The following is a 20,307-nucleotide window of genomic DNA, read 5'->3' as shown; positions in this document are numbered from 1 at the left end:
GGGGAAGATGGCAATAGCACAGCTCCCCACTGGTCGGAAGAGGGATGGAGAGAGGATGGAGAGGATGGGGCAGGAAGTGTGATGAAAGAGAGGATAGAGAGGATGGGGCGGGAAGAGGGATGGAGAGAGAGGATAGAGAGGATGGGGCGGGAAGTGTGATGGAGAGAGAGGATGGAGAGGATGGGGCGGGAAGTGTGATGGAGAGGATAGAGAGGATGGGGCGGTTGCAGATGGCCTGGTGGTGGTGGTAGTGGGTCTCTGGAGAGCCTGAGTCCTGATCCTGATTCCATTTCTGTTGAGAATCAGCTTAGCCTCCTGAGCCTTGACTTCTCACATGTGAAATGGGTTTGGGTGTTGAGTCTTGGAGGTGGACCATCTTCTTGACTGAAATTCCCTAGAAGAGTCAGCATGAAGTTAAGTGTGTCCCCACATGGCTCCTTGACACCCATGGAAAAGTCTGGAGCTCAGTCCTCAACTCTGTCTAGATATTGTGTGTGTACCTCTGGGTAGCTGCCCTTAGAAGTACAGGATTTTAGTCTTGGGGAGGGGAATTGCTGTGTAACCTTAGGCAAGTTGCTTTCCATCTCTGAAACACTGATCTTCAAAAGGAAGGGCCAGCCTAGAAGAGCTCCCTAGGTGTCCTCACTTGCCAGTTTTTATGCTTGGTAATTTTAGGGTATCCTGTTTTTATTTCTGCACTCCAAACATTTCTCTGTGAGAAAGCAAAAACAGACCATTAATGAGGGGTACCATAGACTCCCCTTGAGGAATTTATTAGGTGTACAGTGACAGAGATGCTGTTAATCATTGATTATGCTGAGGGCAAAGCTGAGGTTTTCCGGATCTTGGTATATGTGGGGGAAATGTCATTTGTATTGATTTTACAAAGCGGGTAATTGACATTCATTAATCATCTAATTTTTTTTTCTTAGCGGGCAGGAGCATAGGGAATTGGGCAGCATCAGCACCCTGGGTCTAGGTGGCCCAGCTGGAAGGCCCTTGTGGGGAACCACAGGTTGGGGACTGAGGGCTTAGGAGCCTCAGATGGTGTGGCTTTGTTGTATTGTGACTATTCACGTTATCTTTTTAACTCTGGAGGGGGGCTAATTAAGTGAAGTAAATGAAATCAGTGGGGAGGAGGAGGAGGAGGAGGCAGGCAGGAGGGAGCCCGGGAAGCAGCCTCCTGGCCATGTCTGTCCCTCCTGCCTGCCTAGCTCTCAAGTCCTCTCTCCTCTTCCGTCCTGTTCCACCTGGCCTCACCTTCCCTTCATGGCTGCTCACCTACCCCCTTCCCCACACCAGCCTTTCCTCCCCTCATGCCCCCCAACTCCCCACACCAGCCTTTCCTCCCCTCATGCCCCCCAACTCCCCACACCAGCCTTTCCTCCCCTCATGCTCCCCAACTCCCCACACCAGGCCTGGTCAGCTTTCTTCTCTTGCAGACTTACTTCCTTCTGTTTTTCTCTTCCCATTCTCTCTCCCACTTGCCCCGAACTTCATTTCTGAGAGCAACACACTTGACCTTTTATCCAGCCTCCCTGCCAGTCTGTCCAGCCTTCTCAGAGCTGTGCTCATGTGGAACAGTACAGATAGACAGCAAGGGGAGAGGTGTGAAGCAGGAGGCTCAGCCCAGCAGGTCCGGGATGCCTAGTCTGAGACCTGATCTGATCCACAGGATGGGCAACCTGGGCACAAGAGCCTAGAGAATAGCTTAGACTCCCACCCTGACTTGCCTCTCATCACCATGGCAACTACCTCCAGCCTTGGCCCTGGTACCTAAGAAAGGAGCCCTGGGGCTCCAGTCAATCTGTCCTCTATGTCCCTCTATCCTGTCCACCTCCCTGAACCCCTTCCCCTGGATGCCAGAGCCTCTGCTCCAAGCACCCTAGCCCACAGCCTGATTCCGGCAGATTTTGTAGAGTCTATTTCATTCTACCACGTTTATCAGCCCAAGCCAACCAGCGGCAGTCTCGGAACCGACAAGAATTTGAGCTGCTGCAGCTGTGAGGTTGGTCCCCACCTTTTCCTCTTGGTCCACTCTCCTCCGCCTCCCCCACTCCAGCTCCTTGGCCTCCCCAGCCACCCCCCCTTTCCTGGCGGTAATTAGGGTGTGATTGAAGCTGCTCCACAGAGGGCTGCTGACACCTCTGTCTTTCCCGTAAACATGGGGAGATGAAAATAGACACTTGGAGCCGCGGTGTGTGTCACTCTGAAGATGTCTGTTGTCTATTCCACAGCAGCGCTGGCTCAGCTGTCATTTCCTGCTCTTTGCACGGTGGTTTGTATGCCGACTGTCAAAAGCCCCAAATCCATAGTCTTTTAGAATCAGGTTTCTGTCACTGATTTCTTTCTTTCTTTTTTTTTTTTCTAGAAGAAATACAGAAATCATCTGTACTCCCCTTCCCCTACCGAGAGGGGATAGCTTTAAAACGCATGGACACACACACACACACAAGAGCTAAAACCAAGCCTTTTGATCAGTCACAATTAACTTTGAGACCACCTGAGGTGGTGGGATCAGGAATATTAATTGTGCTGACGTCTCTTGACTGGGACTTTCCTGCACGCTTGTGACCTTTCGGCTGAGGCTGGTGTCGAGAGCTCTAGAGGAGATGGGTTCTGCCCGCCCTTCCGCCCACTCTTTGCTGCTGGGGCCGCTGGCCTCATTTTCCCAGGGGACACCTGCACTTGGACAGTACCTGTCATACTTGGGTGACTGGTGGTTCCCTAGACACCGCCTGTGTTCCCTGCCCCCCACTGTTGGGGGTGATTTGTAGAGACACCTGAGTGTTTCTCTCCAGGTGCCAGGACAGGCCGTGAACCTAGAGGCTTGCTCTCAGGACGGGTGTCAGAGGTAGTGTGTAAGACCACAGTTACTCAGCAACTTCCCGTTTTCCCATCTGGGGCTCAGAAGATGTTGAGAGGGACCAAGGTGCAACGTTAAGTGGTGAAGACTTCTAGTTCCAACTCCAGGTCTGGACAGATAGCCTGGCTGTGTCCCCAGTGGCTTGGGAAAGAGAGAAATGCAGAGAGGGCACCTGGGTCCCTAGGACTTGAAAACATGGCGGCCTCAGGCCTGGGAAGCTGCCACCACCACTGTCTATAGCCTCTGTGAGGACAGGCCTCTCCAAGCTATACAAAAACAGAGCAGGCAGGCCCTGCTGCCTTGGTGTTAGCGCCTGCTCTGTGTCCAGAGGTGACCACAGGTCATGGGAGTCACCTTTTGACATTGTTGGTGTTCCTAAGGTGACAGAAGCTGCCTTGACCTTGTTTTTATCCCGGCCATTTTGGAGGCAGGTACTTCCTGCATCTGTCTTTCCAAACAGCCTGCTGGGCCACTGGGCCTTTCCTGGTGACTTGGGGCCATCCAAAGACTCTGGTAGGTAGAACCACCCTGCCCCAAAGAGTGACTTTAACCTCTGTGCTGAGCATTTTGTTGTTGGGTTTTGTTTGGTTTTGATTTTTTGAGACAGAATCTCCGGTAACCCAGGCTGGCCTTGAACTCCTGATCCTCTGGCTTCTACCTCCAAGCTTCCAGAGTGCTGGGATTACAGGTGTGAACAGCACATCCAGCTCAAAAAGTGACCAGAATTGTTGGGGAGGGGATGCAGTACCAAGAAGGGAACCCAGGGTAAATGCCAGGCAAGCGCCTACCACCTGGTTGTTGGTTTTCTCTGTTGTTACCGTTCACTTAGTTGCTGTTTTTAGACACTGTTGTCCTCTGTAGCCCAGGCAGGTCTTGAACTAACAGCCCCACCACCTGCCTCTACCTCTGGTGCTGGAATTGCAGGCGTGTGCCACCAGGACCTGCCCTTCCCTGCTGGGGTCTTGGGTTCCCTGATCTCAGGCTGTCAGCAGCGGCTTTTCTCCGTCACCCAACCTGTCACAGCCTCCAGCTGCCTCTCTGCCGATCTGGACTTTGCTATGGCAATGATGAGGCTGGGGCTCTTGTGCACAAATGTGAGGACATCAGAGGGTGGGGTGGGGAGTGGGGTTACAGGTAGATCCAGGAAGGTGGAACAGATTGCCTAGAATGGCAGAGTCCTAAGGGTGTGTGTGTGTGTGTGTGTGTGTGTGTGTGTGTGTGTGTGTGTGTGTATAGCATTTTTAAACTATTGTAAAAATAAAGACAACATGACTATCTTTTTGTTTGTTTGTTTAAGACAGAGTCTCGCCAGGCGGTGGTGGCACACGGCTTTAATCCCAGCACTCGGGAGGCAGAGGCAGCCTGGTTCGAGGCCAGCCTGGTTTACAGAGCAAGATCCAGGACAGGCACCAAAACTGTGTCTCTAAAAACCAAGAGAGAGAGAGAGACAGAGAGAGAGAGGCTCTCTCTATAGCCTTGGCTGGCTTGAAACTCACAGAGATCTGCCTGCGTCTGCCTTCTGGGTGCTGGGTTAAAGACACCACCACACCCAGCTCAAACATCCCATTTTAACTGTAGGTGTGCAGCCTGGTATGACAGTAGCACATGTACGTCACCACCTTACTTTCAGAGTACTTTTTCATCTTCCTATACTGAAACGCTGTCCCCTTTAAATACTTGTCCCTTGTGCCTCTATGCATCCTGCCCCTCCTCCCCGCCCCCAGCAGCCACCCGCTATTTACACATCTGAAAATGGAGGTATGCAGGATTTGATCTTGTAGAACCGGCTTATTTCATTTGTCTTGAGATTGGATCTCCTGTATCCCAGGCTAGCCTTGAATTTGCTGTGTAGCTGAGGATGACCTTGAACTTCTGATCCTCCACCTCCCAAGTACTTGGATTACAGTCTTGTTCTATTACACCAGTTTACGGAGTGCTGGTATGGAGCCAGGATCAGGGCCTCAGGCATGTTAGGCAAACATTGTACCATGGAGCCTCAGGCCAGCTCTGGTTGTTGTCTGTGAAGTATGGCTCACAATGGAGCCCAGGCTAGACTTGAATGCGTGTTCCTCAGCCTCCTCAGTGCTTGGTAGAACATGGAGACTGGCTAGCATGGCCCTGTGGCTGGGTCACACGGGCCATGCAGGAGACAGCCTGAGTCACTTCAACTCTGGGCTTTTGCGAACAGTGGTGAACAGTGCTGGTGCACACGGGTGCACAAAGTCTCGGTGTGGAAAGATGGTGGCGGGTCTCCAGGACAACTGGAAAGCCGCCTCTTCAGCATCATGTGACAAAGAGAAAGGGAGCTTTTGGACCCAGTCCATGGGGATGGCACTGCTGCTGTCCCTGCTCTGTTGGGACAGTGGACACAGGTTTTGTTCAAGGCCATACCAGGATAGGGCCTGGCACCCGAACAGGTACAGTTGTACCTCTTGGTGACTCTGTGCCTCAGGTAGAGCATGGTGCTGTGGAGGGGAACTTCTGGTTCACAGCTCAGCTGGGGCCACCCTGTCACTGTGGAGACCATCAAGGTGTTTTGCAAACAGGCCAGCTGGTCGAGATGACAGGAGGGGACTTGAGTGACCTCCTTTCCCCTGGCCTGGGCTTTGTTCTCTGTGGCCAGCTGACCCACAAGACAGCAGGCCACACCAGTGGGTCAGGGATCCAGGGGCCTGGATTCCATTCCCTCTTCGTCAAGTCCATTTTCAGGGGCTCAGCTTCCCCATCTGGACAGTGGAACCACTGCTCAAGTCCTAAGCAACCCTAACGATCTTTGGAGAGACAGAGCTGCCCACAACACGTGTGTACCTCCGTGTTCATGTGTGCGCGCAGTAGTCCCCTTCCCCTGACTCCCCGGTGGAAGGGAGGAAGGGATATTTGGGGCCCTGGGCTCCACCGTAGTTGGTTTAATTACAGGTTTTCAACTGCAGGCCGGTGGGCATGCATTGGGGAGGGGTGCGCTGCTCAGAAACCCTGTCATTTTCCTGCGTCTGAGGGCCTCTTCAAAGGGGGGCATCTAGACATTTTCTCCACAAGCCGCAGAGTGGACTGTCGTGGCCCCAGCATGAACATAATGACAGACGCATTTTGCGGCAAGCTGGGAGTGAATGGGTCCGACCGGCTTGTCTCCTGTCAGAGGAGTCATTATTATTTTTTTTTTTTTGTCATTCGCTGACAGTTTGGGTTTCATGTGTTTCTTTCTTTTTTTCTCTTTCTCCCCCTGCCTGGAAAAATGGCTAGGTATCTACGAGACCCCAGCAGGGACCATCCTTTACCACGCTCATTTAGACATAGAGGCCTTCACCATGGATCGGGAAGTGCGCAAAATCAAGCAGGGCCTGGGCCTCAAATTCGCAGAGCTTGTGTACACGGGTATGTACAAGTCACGGCTATCCCAGAGCCCCACCCACACCTCACCCGAGGACTCAGGCCTTTTTTCCCACCAACCACACCTTCCTCCCTGTAGCCCCGCCCACTGTCCTCTCCTTCAGAAATCAGACATGTAAGTGGAAGGGTGTCGAGGTTGGACCCAGGGTGAGGGAGAGGAAGGGACGGTGGGATTGGCTCTTTCATAGGTGCCAAGGGAGACATGCCAGCCTCTAGAGGTGTTCTGCTGTATCGGTTACAGTGTCAGAGAAAGACTAGGCATCATTCCCAATGTTAGCCAGCCAGCCTGAATCCAACAGGTACCAGGTATTGGCTAGATGCATGGACAACCCATGATGTTCCCACAAGTCTCCCAGGTAGTCTGCAGCTCATTTTACAGATGAGGAAGCAAGGGGTTGGGGGAGCCCTGTTAGTGTGTCCATAGGAGATGCTCCTTACTAACCTCCAATGTGGGACAAGCAGCGGGTGACATGAGTGCCCAGCATCTTCCAGACAACCTTCATTGTGGGAACCGAGGGTCCTAAGCTGCAGTCCCTGTCAGACCTCGCCTGCTGCCCATTTTTCTGCAACTTGTGAGCCAAGGGTCATTTTAAGTTGTTTTTTTGTTTTGTTTTGTTTTTTAACTTTTAGATGTTTGGAAAGGGGGGAAAACTTTCATAACAAAGAAATTATATGAAATTCAAATCTATAAATAGTTCCAAGGAACAGAGCCTTCATGTCCCTGTGGTCTGTGACAGCTATTTGAGCTGTGGTGACAGGGCTGAGACCTGAAGGTGGGACTGGGCATGGTGACTCAAACCTGTCACCCCAGCACTGTAAGTCTGAGGCAAGCCTGGGCCACACAGTGAGACCCAAACCAGACTGAGTGTGCCCTTGTACACTTAGAACCCAAGCTCACGTGCGCGCGCGCACACACACACACACACACACACACACACACTCACACGCTCATCTCTAGGACACATTTTCTGACCTTGTCTATAACATTGGCACCCCTCTAGTTTGGGGGAATCCTATCAGGCACCCTCTGGGAGACAGGCTGCTGCCTATAACCCACCTTGGCAGCTCCGAGGACCCGAGTCTGGATGTCTGGATAGAGTATGTCAGTCATCATGGCCACCTGGCTGAGCCCTCTGGCCACGCCTGTCCCCACCCCCATTCTCCCAGGCCTGCTGGAATTCATCCCAGGGTCTCAGGAGAGCGCGCTAGCTCCTTTGGCTGGCATTCCTTCTGCTAGCATTGTTCTCAGCAGCTTTGAAGCCCAATCTCCCCCTCTCCAGGTACAGACAGGTGTTTAAATATCATTGTTCCCTACTGGCTCGGCGGGATCTCAGTGCTGAGAGGTGGATTTTGGTTACAAAGTGGGATTGACATTAAGACATGGCAGGGTGTGGGGGAGAACTGAGAGCACCTGGCCTGAGTGCCCAGGAGGCATCCCTGAGGGCTGGGCCAGGCAGAGGAGAGAGAGAGAGAGAGAGAGAGAGAGAGAGAGAGAGAGAGAGAGAGAGAGAAAGAGAAAGAGAGTGTGCTTCCGGGGTCCCACAGAGTCAGCATCTGTCACTGTCCTGCTGGCACTGGGCTAGGCACCTGATGAGTATTCCCTAACCTTAGCTGCACAGAGGTGGGGAAACTGAGGCCCAGGTAGACAAAAATAATCAAAGGTTTTATGGTTGATAATTTATAATGGTCGAACCTGAGACAGGCAGGCTTTCAAAATCCAGGCTCAGGGTCATGCCCATAGGACCTGGGAAACTGCTACCAAGAAATGATTCAGGGGTGCTGTGACATGCATGGAGGCCTTACTGTAGGCACCATGCCTGGGCTGAGGCCCTGCTCTGTCAGCCAGCAATGAGCCCTGTAAATCCCAAAATGAGGCTGAGCGATTAGGAGCTTTCAAAGGAAACAAAACCTTGGAGTGGAGAGAGGAGCAAGGCAGGGAGCAAGGCTTAGACCAGGTCTTTACTGCTAATATTAACTCTGCCTGAGTCCTGTGATGTCCAGGTGTCCACAGAGGTCAAAGCCAGCCCTCTGGCAGTCCAGAGTGCTGCTTGATTGGTCCTTTGCTGGAAGGAGATGTGCCATAGACCCAGCTTAGCTAGATACTGTCCTTCACCCTCACTGCTTCTTGGCTTTCTAATCTGAGGAGCAGGAATGGCCACGCCAAGAGCCAAGGGCATGGATGCACTGTACGTCTGGAACAAGTTATGTGCAAGCAAGTGCCACGTAACTAAGGCCTGGCGTGATTTCTAGTGTGGGACCTGGGAGACTTTGCTTATGGTCTTAGTCTCTGAACCTCAGTTTCCCCTCCGTTAAATTTCAAAGGTGCCAGGGCTAAGACATGCTGGCATCTCTGCCCCACCCCCTACACACACACACACACACACACACACACACACACACACACACACACTGATCACTCCTGGTTCATAGCCTGACATTTTGCTTTCTGTGGCCTCAGGGCACAGATGGGAAGGACTGGGGCGTACAGGAAGTCCTGCTCCTGGGTTCACTGGGCTCTAGGGCCACTGTCTCCCTCTCTCTGTGTGCCTGGGTCTGCCTGGCTATCTTTTTCTAACCTCTCCATTTCCAGATTTCCTTACTGGCTACATGGGGTTTAGGATACTCTCTTCTTCCAGATCCATCTTCAGGACCCTGAGGGGGCCCGGTGGAGCATCTTATTTGGTAGCCATAGCCCACCTAGTAGAAGTGGGGCCCCCTCGCCTGTCCTCCACATGAAAATGGGTATAATGTACAACTTTAACAGATATTTGTCCCCATCAGAAAAGACCTGGGCCTAGGAGGGGGAGCCCTCTGCAGCTCAGACCCAAGCCCCTCCGACTGTGCATCACAGGCCTGGCCGTGCAGGATCTCCCTTGCACCATGGGACCAGGCTCACTGGCCCATTTCAGGCTGGGTCCACTGGGACAAGAAACTTGAGCCAAAGACCCCTGTGGGCTATAGACACAGATCACAAGATAAAGCCAGGGCCAGTGGCTCCTGTACTGCTCTCTGCCCCCTCCTATCTACAGCTCCATCTCCACCTGCCTCCAGCCTTGGAGCATAATGGGCTAATCATCCCAATTGAGAAAAACAGACAGCAGGCAGGCTGCAGAGCTGGGGGCATGGCCCCTCCCAAAGAATCCAATCATGTGTCTTTAAAGCCCCTGGTTTAAAAGTACTCCATCAGAGCTGGAATCTGCCAGGATCCTGCTATGTGACTTTGGACAGGCCCTTTCCTTCTATGGACCTGTCTCCCTGTATACAGAGAGGGGCCATCAGAGGTCATAGTGTCAAAACAGCAGAGTTAATTTCTCACTGAATCCACACATCTCTGAAGAGCAGTCCTGAGGAGGTGTGCCCTGTGTCAGGGTGAAAGTGGATTGTGAACTAACACAGCCGGACAGTGGAGCCTAAAGATCTAAACCCATATCTCCCTGCCTGGCTCTCCCCAACTTCTACAAGCCAGAGCACACACACACACACACACGCCTCTCTCTCTCTCTCTCTCTCTCTCTCTCTCTCTCTCTCTCTCTCTCTCTCTCTCACACACACACACACACACACACACACACACACACACACACACACACACTATTCCATCTAGGCCTCTAACAGTAGCTGGGCCCTGCTGACCTGCCATCTTATCAGGGTAGGAGATCTCAGGCCATCTGGCCCCGCAGCTGCCCAGGTGGGCTCACCTTCCTGGCTCTTTCAAAAGCCTTGTGCTTAGCCTGCCCCTCCCCCAATCCTGACTACAGCCGGCCACCTGCTGCTCCTTGGTCCTGGGCCCCCTGCTCTCTCCTAAAGGAAAGGCTATCCAAGGACAGTGGGCTCTGGGGGGGAGGAAGTGCACTTCTTAGGTCCCCTCAACACCATGTGCAGACAGCGGATGGTCTAGTCAGAGAGGAAAGTGTGATCATTTTTGGAAACTTTTGAGGCCTTGCCTCTTGAGTATCCTTCCCAGGGGCCAAGAAGAGATGCTGCTAATGGTGGGAATATCTGTGGGAAAAGAATCTAAGAACACTGGGCTCTTGGTCCTTCTACTTTATTCCTCTGGGATAAAATCCTATGTCCACAGCTTCAGTTCTGCTCTTGTGCCTAGCTCCTCTCTTGCCTGATTTCTCTACATTTATCTGCTGTCCCCTCCAAGTTCTGTCTTAATTCTGTCATCTCATTCTTCCCCATCTGGCTCTTCCTCATCTTCCATCTCATTCTTCTAGTTCTCCATCTAGATCTCCAGTCAAAATCCTCCCTCAGTCTCTGAGGTTACAGTCGTATACCCATGCAACAGGGTGCTCTAGCTAAAACAAGGTCACCAGGCTGGAATTCTTACGAGGTCATAAAGGCAGACTAGAGTTTTCCTCAGGCAGTGACAACCCAAAAGGGGAATGGTAAAGGAAGAGGTCAACTGAGAGCTAAAATCGGTTACTATCTATAATGTTAGTATAAATACCACTAAGGCTGTGTAAGAAAGGAGGGTCTGAGCTTAATTTGCCTTAATTCAGGAAATTGGTCTTGGATGCTTGATAGGTATTTCAGATAAAGTACACTGTTAGGAGTTCTGTTCTTGGAAGCACACATAGCACACAAGGAAATCGTTGCAGAAATCAGCTAATATATATATGCTAAAATATCACCAAGACTTTTTTTTTTTTTTTGAGCTGAGGATCGAACCCAGGGCCTTGTGCTTGCTAGGCAAGTGCTCTACCACTGAGCTAAATCCCCAAGCCTATCACCAAGATTTCTTTTTCTTTTTCTTTTCTTTTCTTTTTTTTTTTTTTTTTTTTGAGACGGGGTTTCTCTGTGTAGCTTTACGCCTTTCCTGAAACTCACTCTGTAGCCCAGGCTGGCCTCGAACTCACAGAGATCCTCCTGCCTCTGCCTCCCAAGTGCTGGGATTGAAGGCGTGCGCTGCCGCCGACCAAGATTTCTTAAGCCATGGCTTGACCTTCAGAAAAGCCCTTGACCTTTCCAAGTAGTAGCTTTTGTGATAGTAGCTGGATTTTATTACGTTTTCCTGAGGCTTGCAGCAGATCATCCAGAAACAGGCAGCACCCCCTAGCCAAATCCGGGTCCCACTCACCCTGTCAGCTTGGGCAAACTGCTTGCTCTCTTGAACCTCCTCCTCTTCTGTGGGAACACAGGGTCTCTGAGTTGTTGGCCCAGGCTGTAAGGTTGTCTGTGAACCGACTTGATGTACATTTGATAAGATTCACAGAACAGAGAGAACAGTCCAGGGGCCTGGCCAGGACGTCACCCAAAGCAGTGTCACATAGCCAGGTGCTTGTTGGGCGCAGGACTGCACATTCAGTACTGTTCTGTTAGTCCCACTTTGCAGAAGGGAAGCAGCTGAAGACCACAGAGCCCCATGGTCTGTCTGCCCACAAACCAGGGTGACAGTCCTGGATACCCTTTTTGCTTAGCCCTATGGCATGTGCCTCTGAGCCCTATCTGAGGACCCCTATCTTCCTCAGCAAAATGGAGCACTCATGAGTCAGGGCCAGGGTCTTTCTGTGACTCCTGTGCATGTCTGCACAAAGCAGGGGTATTCCTCCTCCTCCTGACCCTTATGCAGTGATTGATTGCCTTTGGGGGACAAGGAGGTCACTTCTTGACCCACATATCCCTTGCAAGATTATGAGAGGGGGACACAAGAGTAGGTTCTTCAATTAATTAATTAGCAATGACACATGCCAGTGCTCATAGGTAAGTAAGGCAGACCCGAGCCCCAAGCCACCACAGGGTAAGAACCACAGGTTCTCCTCCCACACCCCCATTCTCCCTGCCCTGGGGCCCAGCAGGATCCCTCCACAACACTGTTGTTTCCCCTCACAGGTTTCTGGCACAGCCCTGAGTGTGAATTTGTCCGCCACTGCATCGACAAGTCCCAGGAGCGGGTGGAAGGGAAGGTGCAGGTGTCTGTCTTCAAGGGCCAGGTGTACATCCTTGGCCGGGAGTCTCCCCTCTCACTGTACAATGAAGAGCTGGTGAGGTAGGTTCCTGGTGCCTCAGCCCATCTGGTCTTGTCTGGGCAGCTTTCCCAGCACGTTTTTGTTGATTTCATGTCAAGCTCTATATGGGGGACAAGGAGATGGTTACAATGGACACATATCTGTATCATCAGGGACTCTACAACAGGCCATTTGGGGGGAAAGGTGTCAATCAAATGATAGCTGTGAGCTAGGGATGTGGCTCAATTGGTAGAGTGTCTGCCTAGCATACATGAAGTCCTGGATTTCAGCCCCAGCACCACACAATCTAGGTGTGGTGGTGCACATCATCCTAGCACTCAGGAGGTAGAAGCAGGAGGGTCAGAAGTTCAGTGTCATTCTCTGATGCAAAATAAAGCCATCCTGGGACACATAATACTGTCTCAAAGAACAAACAAACATAAGAAAGGAAGCCAGGCAGACTGAAATGTGGAGTCAGGAAAAATATCAGAATTGGAAAAGGAGGAAGATAGTCTAACCGGGTATAAAAGTTAGGCTGTGGAGCAGCTTCCTTGACAGGAGTTCACCTGGAGGGTTTGGTGGATTCCAGGGGCAGCACCTCTGATTCTGAGCCCAGACCCAGGAAGGACTTTGAAGAATCCAGACATGCAAGGACACCTGGGAGAGGAAAACTAAGAAGCCAGGCTGTGAGACTGAGCCAGACAACAAGGAGAAGGGCAGGATCAGATTTCCAGGTCCTTGTGTCTGCTCTGAAGAAAGGGTTTTCATGGAATGCACACTGAAGGCGGACACTGGGAGGGGTGGTCATAAGGGTGCCCGTGAGAAATGCTGGCAGGCTGGACTGGGTTGGTGATCTCAAAAAACCAGATTGAGTCAACCCATCTTGAGGAGTTGCACTGGATGAGGAGGGGGATGTCAGGGTGCATGACACCCCTGGGGATGAGGGATTAGGAGTGGGGAGGAGGCTGCATTTTCCCTCAATGGTGCCAATAGAACCCAAGGTTTCACACTCACTAGGCAAGTGCTCTGCCACTGATCCACACCCCAGCTGTAAGGAAGTAAGTGCTGAGGAGGCTCAGATGTACCTTGAGTGCCAGTCTTCTCGAGATAGCCCAGGAGAACTATCTTGTCTGCTTTTGGACAATGAGTACAGAATGGAGTGGCATTGGAGGGTCTCAAACCTGTTCTTCTCTGAGGTTGTGGACAGAAGAGGCTGCCTAGGGCAGAGGAAGATGAGCAGGGAACTGAGACAGAGGAGCCTCCAGGAGTTTCCTTCTGAGAACCAAGCACAGGGTGGCTGACAGACAGGGAGCTAGCTGAGCTGGCGCCTTCTAATCACCCTCCACATCCATGCCTAGAATTGTTTTGACTTGGGAGACAAGAGAGACACAGGTTTTCTTGTGACTGAGGGTAGCGTGCTCTGAGAAGCCCAGCCATCCCCCGCCCCCGGGCATCACTTGGCCAGGCTATGGATGGGGACAAACCCACAGGAACAGGCAGAGCTACCTGAGGAGGACCAGAGCCCCAATGCTCAGGCAAGGCCTGCCCTGACCTCCCGGGGACCACTTGGAATTAAAGGACGAGTTTTGTTTGGCAGTCAATATTATTTCTCTCCCCCCCCCCCTCGGCCAGGTTGAGTTCCCTCCCCCACTTCAGCCTTTCCAAACACTTTATCAGCCATAAATACAACCGAATCAGTTTAGATCAGTCGGGGTAAATGTCAAATTATCTTCTCTCTTTCTCTCTCTGGCTCTTTCTCCCCTCCCCCTCCAAATGAACAGCCTCTAATAATCTGCCCAACCCTTCATTAAACCTTACAGTCTCACTCAGGGAGATTAAATGAATAAAGTGAAAAGAGAAGGGGGGGGAGAGAAAAGCAGAAGCAGTTATTCTCACTGTGTCTCCGACCATTTCCCTTTTCTTTTTGATTTCTACATCGCTGACTTGAAAGCCCTTGAGTGACAGCGTCACAGGGACCAGCAAGGAAGCTGCGAGAGGTAGCAGAGCTGGAAATGCCGGGCGCAGTAGGTAGAAAGTAATGTAATTATAGAGCAGGTCAGAGCCACTCGAGTGAGCAAAAATAAAAGCACAGAGGTTTTTCTGTAGACCGTCAGAGGCAGTAAAAAAAATCATTGTAAACTCTGTTTCCACCCCCCCCCCCCCCCCCATCACCAAAGCACTATTTGAAAAAGAGGTTTTCCATTCCCAAATAAGCACTGCTCTGGACTCTGGGCAGCCTCCTAGGCAGGTCTGTCCTTGATGGGCCTCTCTGCAGGACTCCTGGAGCTGTTTGGCCAGCTTGTCCTGGAAACAGGCATGGGGGAGGGGTTTGTTGTTTTTGTTTGTTTTTGAGATGAGGTCTCGTGTAGTCTGGACTCTCCGCAGATTCCGTGTAAGAGGATGACCTTGAACTCCTGTCCTTCAGCCTCTACCTCCAAAGTGCTGGATTGTGATTAAAGAGTTTGTTTTGACTTGGGAGACTTGGAGGTGAAGGAAAGGGAGACCCTAGGGCCCAGGCGGGGGAAGGGCTCAGCGACCAGCCTGCTCCCAAGTCTGAGTACAGGAGTACTTCTAAAGGGGAGGGATTTGCTCAGAGGTGAGGCTGGGTTTCCAGAGCCTGCTTAAGGGCAGGTAGAGAGAAAGCGATGTTAAGCCTGTGTGTTCCCAGCCCCCTCAAGTGCTCCCAGGCAAGCAAGGTTTGTTGAACATGAGTGCACAGGTTGGTACTCTCCTCTAGAATTGCTGTTACTGACTATACAGGCATAACGAAGGAAGCCTAGTGCAAGCCTGGCATCCTTTCCCCCTGACACTGGTCACAGGTAGCTCCTGGTATCATCTGGACCCAAACCCCAAAGGGAACTCTGGAGAAGAAGGAAAAACAGGAGAGAGGTCATGGAGGGCAGAGCCTAGAGTAGCTTTAGGATCAGAAAAACAGCAAGGTCAAAACTCAAGGCCCCCGTGGGACATGTACAGAGATTCCATTTGTTTTTTAGGGGGAGATGAAGGTGGACAGACAGGATTTTGCTATGTATATTAGCCTAGGCTAGCTTTTACCTCTCAACCCTGGTGCTAGGGTTGTAGGTGAGTGCCACCATTCCTGGCTCCCATTTGTTCTTAGAAAAGGTCCACAGGTGGGTTGGAGGTGTGGCTCAGTGGTATAAAACTTTCCTTGAATGTGCAAAGCCTTGGGTTCATTCCCCTGGCCACCAAAAACAGGGGGCAGGGAGAAAGTGTTCTGGAGAACCAGAGGCCTGGCCTCAGTCTCTGGTGGCAGGTACTTCTCACCCACTTGGAGAGGGCTGCTGAGGGATAGGCCACCTCCTTGTCCTCAAGAACCTTGAGATTACTTTGTTGTGAGGCTGGTACTGTGCCAGACTAAGGACAAGGGCCTGATTAAGAGTAACATGGATATTAAGGGTGGCTGGGACTGCAAGGCCCCAAAAACAGAATTCACCCAGGTGCTGGGTGACAGCAATGGTTGTACCTACAGCATGTAACACTCCTTTGTTGGTTTGTTGGTTTGTTGTTTTACAAGACAGGGTTTTCCTATGTAGCCTTGGCTGTCCTGGAACTCGCTCTGTAAGCTGGCCTGGAACTCACAGCGATCCGCCTACCTGTCTCCTGAGTGCTGGGTTTTAAAGGCGTGCGCCACCACAGCCTGGCATATGTGATATTCTTGCTTTCTCTGTCCTGCTCCAACTGGTCCAAGAGTGCTTAATAAATGCATGCATGAATGAATGAATGCATGAATGAATGAATGAATGAATGAATGAGTGGGATGTCAGTCACAGCAAGGGCTTGCCATGTTCCAGCTCCATGACTTCATGTGGACCCTTGACAATGATGAGAATGGTGTTCACACTCCCAAGGTGCATATTCAGCCCCGGGAACCTGTGTGCTTCCCTGCGCCCTCTGAGATGGCTGGCAGGCACAGTCGCCAGACCTGGCTGGCTGTCACAGAGGATAGCTGCTGTGGTAGAAACTGTGGAGGGGTGGGTGGCTTTGCTGAGTCCAACAGCAGGTGACAGATACTGTCAGACCATGGGTGTCTGGATGTCAGGAGAGTTCTGTAAAGTCTGCATGGTTGGACAAACCAGGGTGAAGGTGACTCTGTGGGACTCCATGATGTGAATGCCTCCCAGCCTCCCTCAGCTCCAGAAAGCCCATCATCTGCTCTACTTTGTAAACATTGGATGTTATAGTCCGTTTCAGGCCCTGGCTCTGTGGAGGACCTCACTTTACAGGAGGAATTCACAGGGCCAGAGTTAGACAAGCTGGGGCTCAACTTAGTGCCTCTTTGCACTCAGGGTAGAGGCTTCTGGTGCTGCCTGGCCATCAGCTGCCAGCATGACACCTGACCTGGTGCAGAGCTCCCAGAATTAGCTGAGTAGAGAAGGGACTTGGCGGGGAGTGGCCTGGCGCTGCTAAGCTCTGTCTTTCCTTGCAGCATGAACGTACAGGGTGATTACGAGCCCATCGATGCTACTGGCTTCATCAACATCAACTCGCTCAGGTGAGAAACTCTGGGCCAGGCTGATCATCAGAGATCTCCAGCTATGGGCAGCAGGGTGTGATGTGATGTTGACCCTTCACATGCCATGTTCCTGTCCATCTAGCCAGCTCCCCACCTAGCCAGCTCCATTCTCAGCAGGGCCTGATAGCCAACAGGATCTGAGGGGCCTGAACAGTTGACTCCCTGATTCTGCCCTGGCCTCTAACGGTTGCCCTAATGCCTCCAGCCACAAGAACACTGAGCTCCTAGACTGGACAGACCAGATGGGGAAATGGCCTGAAGGGCAAAAGAATCTTTACAACACTGTCCCCTAGCTGGATGTCAAGGCAGCAAGTCACTGAGGCCTGGGAGTCATCTGCAATACCTGAAGTTACTTGGACCTGGGCACAGACCCCTTCCCAATCCAGGTGGATCCAGGGAGTGTGAGGTGTGCCCGCAGGGGGCAGTGAAGTTCCCATAGCAGCCGATGGGAATCAGTCTCACAGCTAAAGATGCTGGTATACAGCAGTGCCCACAGCTTGCCCTCTGCCCATGGCTGCTTTGCTCAAAGACACAAGCAAGGTCATCATTAGAGCTGCTCCTGGGCTCTTCTCTAGATTACTTTAATTCTTCTTGAAATTACTGTTCTGTTTATGTGTATGCTTTTGTATATGGGAGTCAGAGAACACTTTCAGGGGTCAGTTCTCACCTTCCTTCCACCATGTGGGCCCTGGGGGTCAAACTCAGGCCTCCAGGCTTGGTGGCAAGCACCTTTACCCACTGAACCATCTTGCCAGCCCTTAGTTTATCTTAATACTTACAGAGAATTTGAAAGTTCCCCAGACACAGGCCCAGAACGGTTAAGTAACTTGACTGGAGTCACACAGAGTCAGTTGGGAAGACCAACTCTGGGTTTTCCATTGCCAACTCGTGATTCATGAGGCTGTGTCAGAAAGACAGAGGTGGCTTCTCCTTGCTCTGGCAGCATGCCTTGGGTTCCGTGGAGCCACCCAGGGTCTGCGGAGACCTCTCTGCAGCCAGACCTCCCAGGCCCCTCCACCTTCTGCCTCCTGCTAGTCTGTGGTTTATAACCTCATAAACCTTTTGAAACGGCCCAGAACATAATGGCCTCTTCATTTCTCCTATTGCCTGTTAAATGCTTTATCTTCAACAATGACAAACAATGTTCTCCCCACCCCTGATAAATTAATTACATTATCCTGATTGGAGGAGCCAGGGGAGGCTAGGGCAGGAGAGGAAACCAAAGAAAAAGACAACTTCACACACATCTTAACAAGCAGCTGCCCCCACCGCCCCCATCCTGCCTGAATTAATTGAACAGCGCGCATGTTGTTATTGTGAAATTACATTTTTCTTTGTTTTCCATCTGGTTTACAGGCTGAAGGAATACCATCGCCTTCAGAGCAAGGTCACCGGCAAATAGACCCTAACAAAGAGGAGTGAGCCTCCCCGCTCTGCAGCTCTCCCAGGCTTCAGCGTTAATTGTTGTGATGAATTTGTAATTGTGGCGTGTTCTCCTACCACCTGACTGGGCTGCTGTGCCCCCCGCCCCAGGCTTTGTTCCCTAGTCCCCTATAGCCTACAAAAGTGGTCATCGAAGGGGTGGGGGAAGCTGCAGAAAGCTAAAATGACAATTAAAAGAAGTTACATTAGTCTTTATTTGTCTCTGCCTGTGTGCATGTGTGCCCATCCTAGCCCAACCTTTGCATTTTCCTTCAGACAATGTTTCATGCCGTATATATGTGTATATAGGTATATATGTACATATATCTATATGTGCACACACGCTCACATGCACTCACGTGCACACACTGGGGTGCATGTGAGTGCAGGCGCCCACAGATCTCTGAAGTGTTGAGTCTCCAGGACATTGTGAGCCATCAGACATGCATGCTGAAAAGCAAACTTGGTCCTTTGCAAGAGCAGTAAGCACTCTTCCGCTCTTAACCACTGAGGCATTTCTCCACACACTCCCAACTTTTGTATTTTCTAAGTGTGGTGGAAATTCACCTTTGCCAGAGAACTTGCTTATCACCGGGAATGAGGATGGATCCCCTTTCTCCGCCAGCAAAAAAAAAAACAAAAAAGGACACAGAGTACCCTCCTGAGGCAGACAGTCAGTACCCAGTACCCTCCTGGGGCAGGCAGACAGTACCCAGTACACTCCTGGGGCAGGCAGACAATACCCAGTACCCTCCTGGGGCAGGCAGACAATACCCAGTACCCTCCTGGGGTTCTGTCACTTTTACTTTAGTTGGTGTATTTGAGAATAAGTTGCCACCTCTTCTGCTGTATATAGTGACACCACGTCAAAGGTCCCCGGCACAGCCGAGTGCCTTCAGAGAAGCCTGGAAAGGGAGGAAGGTGCAGAATTAAAAGGGCTTTTGTGGCACCCAGGCTGCATGATTCTCTAGAGCCCACAAACCACATCCCAAAGTGGCTAGACACCCGGGGCTGGATGTTAGCCCCAGGAGTTAGCCTGCACGCCTGGTCAGAAGTAAAGACAAGTCACCTTAAGTACTCTGGGTGCCGGAAAAAGCAGGGCGAGAGGGTCTGGGGAAATGGCTCAGTGCATAAAGTGCTTGGCATGTAAGTGAGGCTCTGAGTTCAAATCCCCAGAGCCCAGGTAAAAAGCCTGGCAGCCTGCCCACCATCCCAGCACCCGGGAGGTGAAGATGGGAGGACCCATTGAGCTTTCTGGTACATCTTCTAAGTAAGCTGATGAAGCTTGTTCCAGATTATTAGTCACCCCTGTGTCTCATCTTGGAAAGGGAGGTTTTTGTTTTTTGGGTATTTTTAAGTTTACATTTATTTATTATGGGGGATGCACTCATGTGGCAGTGCACATGTGGAAGTCAGAAGACAGCTTGCAGGAGTCAATCAAACTCAGCTTGTCAGGCTTGTCAGCAGGTGCCTTTACCCACTAAGCTATCTCCAGTCCCCGAATCATCTTCACTGGGAAGACTCAGACATCAGCTGCTCTGAGCCCAGCCTGGTTCTGGACCTTGGGAATCTCCACTCTGCTTCCTTTGTCCACTGGAGTTCCTGGCAAACTTCTTTGATTGTAAATGCCCATGTTAAAAATGAATGATCCCATCACCATGACACATCACTTTTGCAAACCCCTACTCCACCCATCCCACCCCCTACCCCACCCCACACACGGCTAGGTGTGGCGGTGAATGCCTGCAAGCCAGGTGCTCACTTGTTCAGGAGACAGTCAAGCCAGTCAACATGATCTCACTGCATTGCCATGGGGCATCTGCTCTGCAGAGGAGGCAACTGCCAGGCAAGAAAAATTGACTTGCCAAAGGCTGCTCAGCCATTGACCAAGAGCCTTGGCTCACTCCTGCATTTTGGATGTTTGTGTACACCAGAGCCTGGCTCACTCTTGCATTTTGAATGTTTGTGTACACCAGAGCCTGGCTCACTCCTGCATCTTGGATGTTTGTGTAGACCAGAGCCTGGCTCACTCCTGCATCTTGGATGTTTGTGTAGACCAGAGCCTGGCTCACTCCTGCATCTTGGATGTTTGTGTAGACCAGAGCCTGGCTCACTCCTGCATCTTGGATGTTTAGACATGAGCTTAT

At 51.4% G+C, this 20,307-nt stretch overlaps 1 protein-coding gene across 1 annotated transcript in view; it reads left to right on the top strand.

Annotated features, from left to right (window-relative positions):
• Positions 1–18,376, top strand: part of Ass1 (argininosuccinate synthase 1) — a 50,942-nt gene extending 32,566 nt beyond the window's left edge. The window contains exons 13-16 of the mRNA XM_036186644.1: positions 6,107–6,238; positions 12,089–12,245; positions 16,652–16,717; positions 18,095–18,376. Coding sequence (XP_036042537.1) covers positions 6,107–6,238; positions 12,089–12,245; positions 16,652–16,717; positions 18,095–18,140 — 401 coding nt within the window. The 3' untranslated portion in view covers positions 18,141–18,376. The remainder of the gene's footprint in view (positions 1–6,106; positions 6,239–12,088; positions 12,246–16,651; positions 16,718–18,094) is intronic.
• Positions 18,377–20,307: the final 1,931 nt, after the last annotated feature.

The sequence above is a fragment of the Onychomys torridus genome, chromosome 4 (genome assembly GCF_903995425.1).
Source record: "Onychomys torridus chromosome 4, mOncTor1.1, whole genome shotgun sequence".
Classification (NCBI taxonomy): Eukaryota; Metazoa; Chordata; class Mammalia; order Rodentia; family Cricetidae; genus Onychomys; species Onychomys torridus.
The sequence above is the reverse complement of the archived record's forward strand: the minus strand, read 5'-3'. Positions and strand labels throughout refer to the sequence as shown.